The sequence below is a fragment of the Mastacembelus armatus genome, chromosome 5, assembly GCF_900324485.2.
Source record: "Mastacembelus armatus chromosome 5, fMasArm1.2, whole genome shotgun sequence".
NCBI lineage: Eukaryota > Metazoa > Chordata > Actinopteri > Synbranchiformes > Mastacembelidae > Mastacembelus > Mastacembelus armatus.
In genome coordinates, this window is record NC_046637.1 from 10,969,135 (window position 1) to 10,983,858 (window position 14,724).

The 14,724-nt window shown below is 39.4% G+C and overlaps 1 protein-coding gene across 3 annotated transcripts in view; it reads left to right on the top strand.

The window, feature by feature from the left end:
- The window catches only part of foxj3 (forkhead box J3), a 70,353-nt gene that overhangs the window by 24,859 nt on the left and 30,770 nt on the right, over positions 1-14,724 (top strand). For all 3 annotated transcript variants that reach the window (XM_026307655.2, XM_026307654.2, XM_026307656.2), the window contains exon 2: positions 4,494-4,996. In XM_026307655.2, the coding sequence (XP_026163440.1) occupies positions 4,676-4,996 (321 nt within the window). In that variant the 5' untranslated portion in view covers positions 4,494-4,675. The remainder of the gene's footprint in view (positions 1-4,493; positions 4,997-14,724) is intronic.

A 14,724-nucleotide genomic window follows, 5' to 3' on the forward strand; every position in this document is an offset into this window, starting at 1 on the left:
AAAGAACTGATTCGTACAACATGTTGCTCAACCACATCTGAAGGAGAAAATATGAAGACGTGAAAACTGGCTTTATTATAGAAAGGAGCGAGACACGTTGATGCTTCAAACAGCATAGACTTTCTCACAGTCTTTCCTCGCACTTGTTTGCACACATGAGCAGTAACAGATAAGTTGCTTAGAAAACTCATTGGGCATTAGCCTGCGAATTGGCACGTTGGAAAGGACAGCAGGTCTCAGGTACTGTTCCATTGTGTGGCAAACACTTTTGAATTACATTATTTACATGCCATTATAGCTATTTACGACCTAACATACCCACGTTCAAATTCGGCCAAATTCAAATTAAGGAGCTGATTATTGTAATCATATAAGATGAAGCTGAAGACAGATAAGTGGCATTCATTGTAACAATATCGCATTTAAAATATTAAGCACATTCCGGGCAGTGAGTTGTTAGAGGTACTAAAATTTTAAGACCTTGCGAAGTACAGACATCAATTTTGCAATAGAAGAGATGGGAACAGCAGTAGTTTTATGACGCAGTTGCTGACTTGCATCTCGGCACACACTTGCCTAACATGACAAAGCTGACGTAATCTGCTATGTTTTAAGTAAGCCATGGTTGGTTACTCAGCTTGTTGCCTCATTGGGGATTCTTCAATAAAGAGAGCCTGGCACATGTATAATAACCATGCTGTCAGTATGATTGAACCACTTCAGATTTAGTAGCTGAGACACAAAACACAATCACTAAATTGCTGTCAGTGCTCTGTTGGCTGTAGGAATGTTGATAAATCCTGTCAAGAACTTGGTAAATTAAGACGTTTCAAAAACGCTTTCAATTTCTCATTCAAACCTAAATCTGCCATTAATCCCTGAAGGATAAAGAAACTTTGAGTGTTGAATAGAGAATGAATTTGACCATCCATTTCTCCCTCTCAGCCCTCAAATGCTCTGTGCTCCATTTGAAAAACAAATTAAAGTTGAGAGAGAGAACGAATTTGTCGTTTCTCTTTTTTTGGCAGTGACAGTGACGGAACCAAATTTTCTTAGAACCAGATCAAACAGCTCCACGTGTGTGGGTTTGCAGTAATCAGAGAGCCTGAACTCAGAGAACTCTTCAATGTAGATACTGTTGGCACTTCTGAACTCTTCCAGGCCCGATGCCAGCATGACTGAACCCTTCACACCCTCTCTTATTGCTCCATCTCCCCTGGCTCTTCGTCTCCTTAATACTTCTCTGTCTACCCCCAGACCCACTGTGAACATACTCAGACAGTCCTGTTTGACGTGGCAGCAGGCTCAGTCTTGTCCCTGCTCTGACTGTCCCACACCCTGGCAGCATAATGAAGGCAGCAGGGGGCCCATCTTACTGCCGGGATGTGTTGCGCTTCATCATTCCTGCCATGGCCTAAGGTTCTCTAATTAAGACACAACTTGGCCCTGCAGATTATGTAGCAGCTGGATCATTAGCGTGGAGGGTCAAATGGCATGTGTCTCTATGTAGCGGGTGGCATGCCTTTCATCAACTCTTGCCTCTGTCAACTCACCTTCAGCAACAACCAGAAGGCTATGCCTTCTTCCCCTTGCTACCTCCATTCATACTGAGAATCTGGTGTTAATGGAAACATTGACATTAAGCATTAACACATACAGTATGGCTACAGTGAGCACCTAGCTAAATCTATTACACTCCAGTGCAACAGAAACTCTACCAGTCTGTGATTGAATTGTCTTGGGTTGTTCCAACTAATCATTGTTTTCATTATTGATAACTAATTGATTGTTCAGAAGATGGGATGCCCAAAAAATGCACCCATCAGGCTTGCACCTACCCCATGGTGATGTTTTCAAATGTTGTGTTGTCCGATGAGCATACTGTCCAGCGATATTCAGTTTGCAATGAAATAAAAGAGGTAGAAGCTATAAGTACTGTATTTAAAGAAACTGAAACCAGATGTTTAGTATGTTTGCGTAACGAATGAAATCATCAAAACAGTTGTCTGTTAATATTCTTTTGATTCATTGTTTCAGCTCTTTTGGATATCATGTCTAATGGTGCAAGGGTTGGACAAAATATTAAATCTACAGATGATATTACACTCCATCAGTGAACAATATATCACTATATATTTTTTATAAAATGGTCTCATTTACTTAGTCTGTGTTTACAAAAAAGCTGTGTAATGTCATATGATCATTGCTTAATTATGGGTCAAAATTAAATGCTAGCTTTACACAGAAAGTTCCTTCTCATTGTGCTCGAAATATGTTCAGTTAGAACATGTTTAAAATACTATTAACTAAATTCACCTTCGATTAGTTAAATATTTAACACTCCAACATACACTTGTGCAGTTTATTAGTTACACTTAGCTAAACAGAAGCAACCTGTCTGGCAATACATTGTCTCTTCATGATATTGATAATGTTCAGCTTTTGTTCAGGCTGTTTTAGAAAGCTGTGTGGTCGTTTTAGAGGCTGTAGTTTGTGCTGTTGTAAAATTGTAGTGAACTTGTACACTGCACGTGTACATTAAAAACGTACAGAGTTTATGCTTTTTGAGTGATGTGGCAGAAGCTTAAAAGTGATGTAATATCTAGATATATAGGCCAATAAATCTACCTCTTTTTTTTAGGCTGCCATTTAAAGAGAAAATTACTGTCAGGAGCTACTTGTGAGTCATGTTCATTTGAGTTACAGGGTGGAAATTCCTTGTTTGATTTGTTTGTCATTTCAGAGATGAGGAACTGTTCTCCATTGTCAGTAGACAGTCAGCAAGTCTGCATCATCTATCAGTCTGATCATGACTGCAGAGGTTGCGAGAGTAACTTTAAATCCTTTGGTATTTTCCTCAAGGCCTCCAACCTGTGAACAAATGTGATGCAAGTTTTCCCCATTTAAAATTTCATTCAAGGTCCACAGCTACTGTTTCTCTGCATACCCGCTTTTCAACCCTAAAAGGAGAAAGCTCAGAGACAAGAAATCAGATAAATAAAAATGTAAATGCATATTCCTCAGAAAAACTTCACAGCAACTTATGTAGCCCAACACTGATTATAAGGGAAGATTTGAGACCAATGCTCCACTTCATTAATGATCTCCCCCAGCCATATTTGTTTTTTCCCTTCACAGAATTCTGTTTGGATGTATGAAAAAATATTTTCATCATCTGGCTCTGCCTGTCTACACTGATAGTGGATATTGAATTGGCTGCTGGGCACTAGCTAACCCCTGCTGTGAGAGATCAATTGAAAGGGACATCCATAAACTGTTTCTGACCGACTGCCGCCAAAACATTTTGCCCAATTTAGGAATTTCTTACTGTTGAGAGCAGAGGCCCATAAAATTATGTTTTAAAAATTGCTTGACACATACTGTATTTGATTTGCTGATGAAGTATGGCAAATGTAAACAAATTTGAGATTTTACATATTGTAAATTGTTTACTTATATACTAATATTGATACTAATACATTCTAAAGCAAACAATGCTGAACATGTTAAAGGCAAAGATTGTAATCCACAAAAAGAGAAACACAATTTGTAATTAATGTCATAATGATAAATTCTGTTTAGCAACAGTGTGAGAATAATCGTAGTGTTTGAACAAAAATTTGAAAATTGTTTCATTTGTGTACACTACACACGCACATGCTATTTCTAAATATATTTAACCTACCGTGTGTTGTCATAACCATATGTATTCTCATTCTGATAGCTGGAGTATCCTCTCAGGTTTACACAAAAACACACACACACGTGTGAGAGGATGTTTTGTGAAGAGAAAAATCCTGCATGTTGGTGAGGATTTCTTATTCTCCTGCCTATTTTGTTTTACCCCCCAGCGAGATTGCAGTGTCATCCTGTTCAGACTTTTACCCGCCCCCCCCCACAGATGCCCATGTTCACCTAAGTTTGTAACTTAAGGCCTTTCTACTCTGCCCCTCTATTTTAAGACAGGGAGGGCAGTATGCCGTGAGGGACAGGGAGACAAGCTGTTGCAAGCTGCACTCTACACAGCACGGCCGACACGCACAGAGCCGAGGGCAGTTTGCAAGACGACACTCTGTGGCTTGTTTACGGCAGAGGCTCCTTTAGGGGGGAGTAAGGAAAGGAGGCAGGCAAAGTGACAGGCAGGGAAGAAAGGAGAGGGGGTTTACTACCCTCAAGAGAGTCGGAATTCCTCCTGAGCCATTCCCCCATTTGGCTGGCAGTTGTGAAAACAATTGCCTGGCATTTACTCTCTCTCTGTGCAGATGGAGTCCCAGCAATGAGTCAGCTTTGAGAGCAGCAAGTGGTGGGCTTGTGATCTCCTGCACAGCGAATATAAGCATACTTTACAGAGACACTTTGTTTTCCTTTTTTTTTTTTTTTTCAGTTTTTTGCAGTATTCCTGATATGCATACCTTTTATTTCCTATGATCAGTTGTTCCTTATAACAAAGAGTAATTGACTAATAAAGGTGTGTCTGTGTCTTGTTTCTACAGAGTTTACCTGCAGAAGATGCAATGCTGATGTCCTGAGCAAAGGGAGTCCTGTCTTCATCCTCAACCTGCCACTTATTTGTTATTCCACACCTGATCAACTCTCAATCAGTCACTAGGCACCGACAGCAACCCCCACCACCTCCAAATCTTCCCCACCCCCCCTTGCCCAGCCTGCCGTCACCATGACGTCGGAGCTGGAGAGTAGCTTGACCTCCATGGATTGGCTTCCTCAGCTGACCATGCAGGCTGCCATCCGCAAGGCGGACGCCCAGAATGCGCACGGGCCAGGCATGGGCAAGAAGAGCACCCTACTGGATCCTAACACCACGTTGGACCAGGAGGAAGTGCAACAGCACAAGGATGGAAAACCGCCCTACAGCTATGCCAGCCTCATCACGTTTGCTATCAACAGCTCGCCAAAGAAAAAGATGACACTGAGCGAAATCTACCAGTGGATCTGTGATAACTTTCCTTATTACAGGGAGGCAGGGAGTGGCTGGAAGGTGAGTAAGAGATATAACCATAATAGTTTATTAACATGCAATAAAAATGATTTGGATTTTGTCGTAGCTGGGCTTTTAAATTCAACAACAGTCAAATTTGAAAATATTTAACCTTGTCATATTTACAGCTCTTTTAAATTAAACTTGGTTGACCTTTAACTTCTGTCAATGTATTCACTTGTGGAAATTCTTATTTGACCTTATAGTCTGTAGTCACTTGTTGGCAGCATTTGTAGAAGAGTTGGAATTGATATTCCTTAACTTGAATCATTGTTTTGTGGTCACTAGGCATCTTAAACAAAGTGAGATGCAGTTGGTAATCACCATTGTCACTTCTGAGAGAGCTTAGAGAAAAACTATGAGTGCACCAAATCACACAAAGTGCCTTACTGCTCCGTATGAAAAATGGTGCAGCCCTGAGAGAACCATATGAAGTGTAAAACCCTGGATTAATATTCAGAGAAGTGGCCCCTATCTGTGCGAACACAGACTAAATAGCCCATTCATGGGTGGTATTATTCATTGCAGATGCCTTGATAGGAGAAGGCCATTATGCAGAAGGAGAGAGCCAGTGCTGTGTCATCATCTCAAGGAGCCCATGATATACCGAGATGAAGCTATGCTGATTGGCTTTTAAAGGGCCCAGATGGAAATTGATATTAGAATGAGTTTTCCAATCAGTTGACGTTTATTGGAAATAGAATCTTAGGCACTGCTTTATTGCAGTCAGACAAGATGTATGAAGCCCATTTCCTGGGGCGACAAGATCTGGCATGTGTACAGGCTGTGTGGAGGTGTGTGTGTGTGGGTGAAGGGGAGATGAAAAAGCGGGTATTATTGTAGATTGATTTTAGCTTTTGTGGCAAGGCCTTTTGTAAGGAAATGAATTGTTTTATTTTACAACCTTTGTTCCATCTTTTACCTTCATCATTCCAAATTTAGTTGTCAGGAACACAGCAGCATATGTGTTGTCAGTTTGCATGTATGTAATCTACATTTTCACTCCACTCTGACCTCAGGTCTGTGTGTTGTATATCACCTGTCTTCTTTGACATTGAATTTTAACAACTAATTGTATATAAACGATTTTCTCTAGGCATTGGTACAAGGTTTCAGCAGTATTCTCTATTATCTTTGTTGCTGCATTTAAGGTTCAATTGTTGTGCATGTAGTAGTCAGTGGACAGTCTGTGGCCATTTACAAACTGTTAATATTTTTTTGTTTCCAGAGGACAGTCATAGGTAAATGGTAATTTAAGTGGTTTGAGGTGGACATATTGAACTTTTATGTACGTGACTTTACTGCTTAATAATATAAGAGTGTAACTGACTAACCAAACTAAAATGCCAGTAGATAAGACACATTTAGTTGACTCTTTTATCCAAAGCACTTGAATTCATTCACTTTTTATACATTTTAGAGTGGGTGGCCTCAGTGGAAATCAGGCTGGTACTGCTGGCAGGGTTAAAGCTTTGCTCTATATACTGAGTTACAGTCTCACTGTTGGTGCTGTTAAAAAGGACTACACAACATTAATTCACCAAAGGCTTGCTTTTGCATACGGTTGTTAATGCGGTTTCTGCTTTTTTGCTGTCAAATGTGGCTTTATCATGAAATCACATTGTCAGGAAAGTCAGGAAACTCTTACGACTGGATGGATGTAAAAGCTTGTTTCAAACTCCTTGCGATAACCATAAAAGTTTTGGAAATTATTTTAATTGATTTCAGGTTTTTAAAAATGTTTAAATCCTAGGGTGTGTTTTTTTTTTCAAATTGACAGTTAAGATGATTGGTAGCTAACCATGGAGTGGGTTCTGTTGGTACCTGTTCAAAATAAGTAAAGATGTGAAAATTTTGTTTAAAAGGATTTCTTTCAGGTTTTAAAATTGTGTGATAGAGTGTGATAATTCAGAGTTCTACTAAGGGGTTATGTGCATTTAGTGCTATTTTTACTTTGCATGTTGCACTTTATTTTATAAGGATAATCCACTCCTAATGTCTGAAAGTACTGCTTTCGAGCCAGGTCCTAAGTACATAATACATAGCAGTCATAGCAATGTTTATCCATTAATTACTTTGGGAAGGCTCTTATGTTTTTGGCTCTTTTTAGATCCTATGTATTTTGGTAAGTAGACCATTTTCGGATCAAGGAACAATTGATTACAGGATTTATGAGATTTCCAAGTATTTTTTTCAACAGCGGAGGTGGAACAGACACTATATAATGTTAAATATCAGGTGTAATATAGATTCTGGAATGGGTATAAAACCATGTTATAGAATTAGTCAGCGCCAGTGGAGATCGACGCTCTTCAAGCACTTTCTAGTCTAGTAAAGGCTTGCATAGATCAACACATTCTGGCCTAAATGTGGACTGCAACTGTAGAAATACCCTCTCATTTAAAAGTGTGAAAAACCACATCACTCTAACCAGGATGCTGTACAGCACAGGAAACGCAGAAAAAAAGCGGTTTTATGTGCTTATAGACTGAGTCTGCGTCACAATTTGTTTCTCAGTTCTTGTTAATAGGGTATTTTCCCTGCCATTGTATTTTCTGGGAATTAAAACAACTGAAATAATGTGTATAGAATAGATATAAAATCTTATTGCATAATAGACTTATGAATTAAATTCAATTTCCTTGCCCTGGGCATTTGATGAAGCTCCAGTAGCCTGAGGTTTGTTCCTAATGTTTTTGTCTTTCTGGGAATTCTCATAAGCCATACTCATACAAATTATATTTTCATTAAGCCTCAGCAAAAGTCTGGGAAAACATCAGCAGGTCACTGGGAGCTTTTACAGTTGAAGAGGTTATGATTTTTAAATCCTCAGACTTGTCTTTAGAAGTATCATAACACCTAATTAAAATTGTATAATTCATTAATTTGAATGCAGCAGTAGCAGTCTCCCTGTACTGCGACTGTTACTGTGATATGAGTCCACCTTTAGTATTACTGACAATGCATGTTTTTGTGTGTAATTAGCTGGAAGCAGGCCTGTCTGGGTGGGGTAAATCTAGGTTGGATGTTGTCATGGCTCCTCTGTTCCTCTCTGGAGATATCAGTCGCTGGAATTTGGGACTCAACACACGCATGCGTCTGTTCTTTATGATAATGCAAGCTGTGCCGGCGAGATGAGACAGGGCTAATCTGGGCACCGGCAACTCGTTTAATCATCTCAATAGAACTCCATTAGCCTGCGCTTTTAAGAAATATCAATAAGTGCTGTCAATAAAAACAGATAATTCATCAAGGTCAAAAAATGTGAACACCGCCTTCGAGAGTGCAGAATATGTGCTTGGCATCTATGAGCAAGCAATTAGATGGTGCTTTTCTCAACACCCTCTACAGCTCTCAGAAGCACTTTTGATTCATTTTTTGTAGGTTTGTCTAAGCAGCCTTGTGTACGATTCGGCTTGCATACTGTTGCTTCTGTGTCCTTCTGTTGCATGGCTTTTCGAAGATCTGCCAGATTGCTTAAGGATATTTCACATATTGGGATTCATAAGCAAGTATATCCAAAAAAGGTATAGAGTTTTGCATGTTGGACTTATAGTGCAGAATACTGTATCTATGTGCTTCTGATTTCTGTGTCCTCTGTGCCAAGATTCATATCTGGTGCTCAGTGCCTTCCATTTTAAAAGCCATATGGTCAATGTAAGATAGCCCATATGATTCCTGTGATATTAAAAGGTAAATGGGAACAGTCCTCTCCCACTTTACTATCATCGATCATTTCTTACCTGTCAAGAGCACTTAGCAAAGTTAAGACATTCTATACATATATATATATATATATATATATATATATATATATATATATATATCTTGGAATTTGGCATTGTACTCTAAAGAAAATATTTTATGTGGAAGTATTTAAATTAATGGAAAAGATAGTTTTCAAGTCTGTTGTCACAACTTCTCAAAACTGCTGTGTCTTTTTCACAGATGTTGTCTTGCGTGTCATGAATGGCAAATCAGCGTTCTCTCACTTTCGCTGCAACTGTTTGTGGGGCATTTATGATTTGCAGACACGTGGCTGCTGGGGAGTGGGTATTCCCCCAGTCAGCCTGTACCTGCCTATGTCATGATGGTTAGAAGGGCTGAATCTTAGCCAACTATAAAATGATTTGTCTCCCAAGTTTCTCTAACGTAAGTGTTGCTTTGTTCATCAATCATTGGCCCGTTTTCAGTGTTGCATTATCAGTGTCAAGTAATAATCTGTGTATATATTTTTTTAGAATGTTAAATCATGCAATTTTTATACAGGGACAATTGTAACTATTATATGAATAATAAAAACAAAGTAAAAAGTTTTGTTTTAAACAATAAATGAGTATTACATAAACAGTATGTGATAGAAACTCAGAACTTTAGGTTGCCTGAAGATGCATGAAACTCATGTGCTTGTACATTAAATAAGAAGGGTAAGGTATTCAGTGGTGACAGATCAATATTTGTTACAAAACACAATGTAGTAAAAGAAATGCATTTAAACATATATTATATTACAAATGATCCTTATCTTACTCACAAATGAATAATCAATATTTAGAGCTAAATTCAAATTCCTATTTCAAACATGATTTAAAATCACAGGTACATATACAGTATTGGCCTTATACTGGATGGCCTAATTAAAGCAAAGAGTCCTCTTAATTCATTTGGATGGATTTCGGAACCCTGTTTGTAGTCCTTCCAGCTCCAGCTCTGATCAGGTTTTGTAAAAATGTGAGACACTGCACACTTCAGCTCAGTCAAAGACAGAGTGACAGACTACATAATTTCTTTTCTGCTAAATTTTCAGTTAAAAAAACTGGTCAGGAACAGTACTGAATCGAGAAACTCCACTTACACTCTCAAACGTTGACCCCCATGCTCATCTCAAACCTTCTTCCTGTTCCCTGTAGGCTCACTTCAGGCAAAGTGTGTAAATTCCCCTCTGCTTTTCTTACAGGTGAAGAATGCCAAAGAAGATCTGGAGCAATTTTCAAACATTTTTAAAAATGCTTGAAATGTTTGCTCTTGAACTTTAACTGTTGAGTTTGTTGCTACTGGCATGATTTTATTTTATTTTTTTTCGTCTTTCACACCTGTGTACAGGAAAAGAAAATTAGCTGCAAGAGAATGCAGGCTACTGTTGATTGCCTAAAAACACTGAATCTCCCACTGCATTTTCACTGAGGTCCATAGCTCTTACATGATCTTGTTAGCAGGGAAATATAGCTGTGGACTGTAAATCGTCCGGTGTACAGAGATGGGGCACAGAGCTGCCCTGGACCTTGCTTTGATCTCATTATAAAATGCAAATACACAGTACCCTAAACAGATCAAAGGTTCAACTTCCCATTGGATCTTAGGCTTAATAATAGCAGCCTGGAGCAGTTTTCTATTTTTTAAGAACCGATTTGGATTGCTACTGGTCCTCCAGGATATTATTTACTCTGGAGATAATGTTCCTGCTTCTGACTAGTGACTAGCCACAGCTCAGAAAATCCCTGCTCCTATTGCTTATTTAAATAAGATTGGTCAGGTATAAGCATTTGCGTGTACTTCCCCTATCTCCAAACTCAAGCCTAGGTTTGTAGGGCCTGAAATCTGAAAGTGTAAAATTGCTTTGGTGCTAGACTCTCTGATACCTTCATCTAATTTCTTAGCCTGTATCATCATTACACTGTAAAGCAAGCATTTAAATTTTAAGCAGTGTGCTGAAATTAAACTTTTTTAGCAGAAACATATTTGAAGAGGTGCTCTGTGCAACTGCTGAGCGGTCCTAAAATCATAAATGCCTCCTTTCCAGTCTGGTGTAAAATGAGCTAAGATGAAGTCTGATCAGTGATGAGGTGATGCAGCAGTATTTTTAGCACTTTTGTCTCATCCTAGATTCCATGTTGATTGTGGAGACAGCAAAAGTGGCTTCATGCTGGCCCAGCGCTGACTTTGTCAGGTGGTGGGAGGGGTAGTGATTCACTCGGCAGCCAGTTTGATCCTGCTGTGAGGCGGGTTCCCGTGTCAGGAAGCTCCAGCCTGGCCATCCGCCCACCAGCCTCACCTTGCACCCGCCTACCGGCGCCCTACCGCTCACGCTCTGGCCCTTAGAGTGGGCGGGGAGAGCAGGCTGGCAGGCCTTGGCACAGATACATTTTGGCAGGAGCTGCTGTCCCCACACTCCGCCGAGTGAAGTGCTGACTGCAGTGCAGAACATAAAAGGCCTGAGGCTTCTATTGCTTCCTCTTGTGGCCTACAGGCCTATGTAGATATGCTGGCTTCAATGTTGCATGAAACTGTAGCTGCCTTTTTGACAATCATGGCCATGGCACAGTTCATCCCCTATATAAATATATATATACAGCTTTTGTTATCATTTTAATCAAACGCTATTAACCATTAACCGCTCCCTTCCATCTGCTCTTTTTGCTCAATGAGATGTGATGCAGCAGGCAGTTGTAAATGCAGTTGACAGTGGTTATCAATTGCTTCGGTGAACTTCCTCCTCTGTGATAATGAGATCTGTTAAAGTCGATACATGACTCACAGGCTGGGAGACAGCACTTGTGCTGCCATATTTTTTTAATTTTTTTTTTATTTCTAAGAATCATTTATAATGCAGATAACACTGGACAACAATGAGCTGTTGATCCCAGCTCACTTTCTTAGTCACAGCTTCAGGCCCTTGAAAAAACATTTAATCATTTGTACTGTTAGGGCATGCTCTTCAGTTGGTAATCCTGAAGAAATATGAGAGGCCAGTGATGTAGGATCCCTGTCTGTGTAGTCAGGGCTGTTGGGTAACTAGTTTTCCTCTTGTTGTGGAATGGGTTAAGGCTTGGCCTTTGTCTCATTTGGATGGGTTTGGGTATGAAAACCTATGGAGTAGCCTGAAGTATTTAACAGGCATTAATGAAACTTAAGACTTAACACTCTTTAATAAATGGGAAAAAGTTTAAACTCTGTATTTCTATTTTTTTGGAGAGCTGCACATTAATATGGAGAGTGAGATCATCACCTCCAGTTGGCTGTGCCCTTACTTTGTCACAGATCTGTAGCCTAAAGTGCATCTGGGCAAGACAAACCCAGTGTCACAATGAAAGTTATGAACTGTAAGGAATTTTAAGCACATTTCAGGACAACTCATAACTGGAAAAATCATTAGCTAGTTTGTAGATTGTTCAGAGAGGAAGGTGAAGGGCCACAGGGAACTGCTCATTGACTCTTTAGTCATCGTTCTGTGACTAGAAGGATTTAGACAGAAATATCTCTTTGCTTTCCCTATATTTTAACTAAGGTTTTAGTTATAATTTTTTGTCCCCTATTATTTTTCTTCTTGGTCAGCTGTCACCTTTGCACAATGCAGCATATGTACAGAAAGAGCTTAATGCTGGCTATGAATTCTACAATGGCAGCATGGATGTTTATTTTCATCAGAAAACATTAGTGAGCTTAGTTATCATCAAGTGTCAGTTTGATATTGTTTGATGCCATTTGTGGCCTTATGCAATAAATATCAATTAAATATGTTAATTACTTAGCCAACTAGTTTACAAATGTGACCCTTAGGTTGTGAAATGGGTAATACAGAAGCTGAAGAGATGTGCTTTCAAACAATCTTGACTGACTCATTTATTTGACTTGATTTAAGAGACACAATAAACTGTTTATGTAAGTGTTCATGTTTATGGTAGAGTGATAATGTACTGTTGTTATACAAGAAACTAATGGGTTTGGTGGTGGTATTATTTTCCAGTTGCCAGACATCTTACCACTTTTTTCACTAGGAAATAAACAGATATTGTGAGTGTTTACCTTATCCTAACTGTATGTGGCCGTACACCGTTAGGGGATCTGGAGGCTTTAGTTTGTGATTGATTGGGGGTAAACAGAATCTATAAAACCGCTAAGAAGACAATATTGAACTGAATAATGGACTAATGGGCAAAGACTGAATAATGGTGTAGTAACATAATGGCCTGAATATTATACTACCTTTTGTTTACATTAGGATCACAGATGGTGCCTTTTAACTCTCTTGTATGTGCAGTGATTCTTGCCCTGACGAGGAGGACGAGAAAGGAGAGGGGTACACTGAATTTGCCATGCTATAAATAGAGTACAGTTCTTGGAATCCGCCTTTAACACTAAATCCGCCCTGTTAAATTCATCTAAGTTCAGTTAGACTGGCTCCCACTCCCACTGCCACTGGCTCTGTCTGTATATGAAATCCTGTTCTGACGACTGTTCCAAATAAGTAAGGTGTAATAATTTCAACAAATATCTTTTAGTATGAGTGTGATTGATTGAATTTTTTTTTCTTCTGGTCTGTTTTTTAATGTAATTAATAATATTCATAATTAAAGTAGCCTGTTCTCCCTGAAGAACAGTTGCTCCTGTGAAGCTTGCAGCTAATTTATCTGCCAGCACTGTAGCGTGCACAAGTTTCCTTTTTGGAAATGAAAGGGAAAGAGGCTGCAGGACTAATTAGCAGAGGCTGGCAAAGAATCCTTTTAAAAGTCTACAGCAACCTGAGACTGCTTATATGGTCAAAGGTCTGTAGCCAGACTGAGGTAAACCCTCCAGTGAATATCACCTTAGAGCAACAGGGAGCTCAGCCATGCTGCCTTACATCCACAGTGTAGGTCATTCATATCTGATAGTCATTTTAAAGGGAGTAGACTGACCCTGATGATTGGCATGTTGATAAAATCTGCATGGCAACTAATTATCATGGGAATGCATTTTTTATTTGTTTCATTTCATCTTTGTTTTAATCCTCTCCTCTCACATCTCTTGCAATTATTTAACCCCTGTCACCTTGTGTGTCAGTCTCCCACAGCTAATGGCTTCAGTCTGCGCTTCACAGTTCCTGCTTTTTTGGAACGAAAGGCGTGCAGCCCCCGTGTCTTTACACGACTTTGCTGCTGCATGGCATTAAATGCTGCTTATTGATAAAGATGTCACTGTACTGGAGGATACGAATAAAAAGGGATTTTTAAAATTTTTTTTTTTTACTCTACTGGAGTAGGGTGGCTGTCTCTTATCCCACAGAGATATTTGATCATCCTGGTGGTGCGTCCTCAGTAGGGTCAGCAGTCTGAGAGGGGGACAGTGACACAGCTGTGGCAGCCAAGTGGAACCAGTGATGGATGACATGCCAGAATGGGCCACGCTGCCTTCCCAGGCGCCTGTATTGACAGGCGCAGCTCTTGCATCTCACATTCACCATCAGCAGGGCTAATCGCAGGTCATGCCGGTCGCAGATGTGACACATGAATATCGCTCCTGTAATTGCTCATTTGTCAACGTCACATTCTGAAAGAGCAGGTTTCTGCAGACACATTATGGAATGAAAGAGGTTGTAATGGAGAAACATTAAAAAGAAACTGATGAAATTAAATCTCAAAATGGACCAGTGTAAGCATTTCACACCTTTATAGATTCACTCTGCGAATGGTTCTCGTGGGATAAAAGAAGTTTTTAGAGCAGTTATAATAATTATTTTTATAATAGCAATCGCATGACTGTATATTAATGGGATCACTTTTAGTGATGAATCCTCAGATTAACATCTAGCTCTGCGGTTCTTCTTAGCTTTATAGAGCAACATTTATGTCATTGCTTTGGTTTTTGCAGTTAAACTGTTTTTATTTGCTCTTGAAGTTTTCAGGACAGTATACAACCATATCAAGCTGCAGTTGTCAAATTTTTTTTTTTTTTTTTTTTTTGCTGAGGAG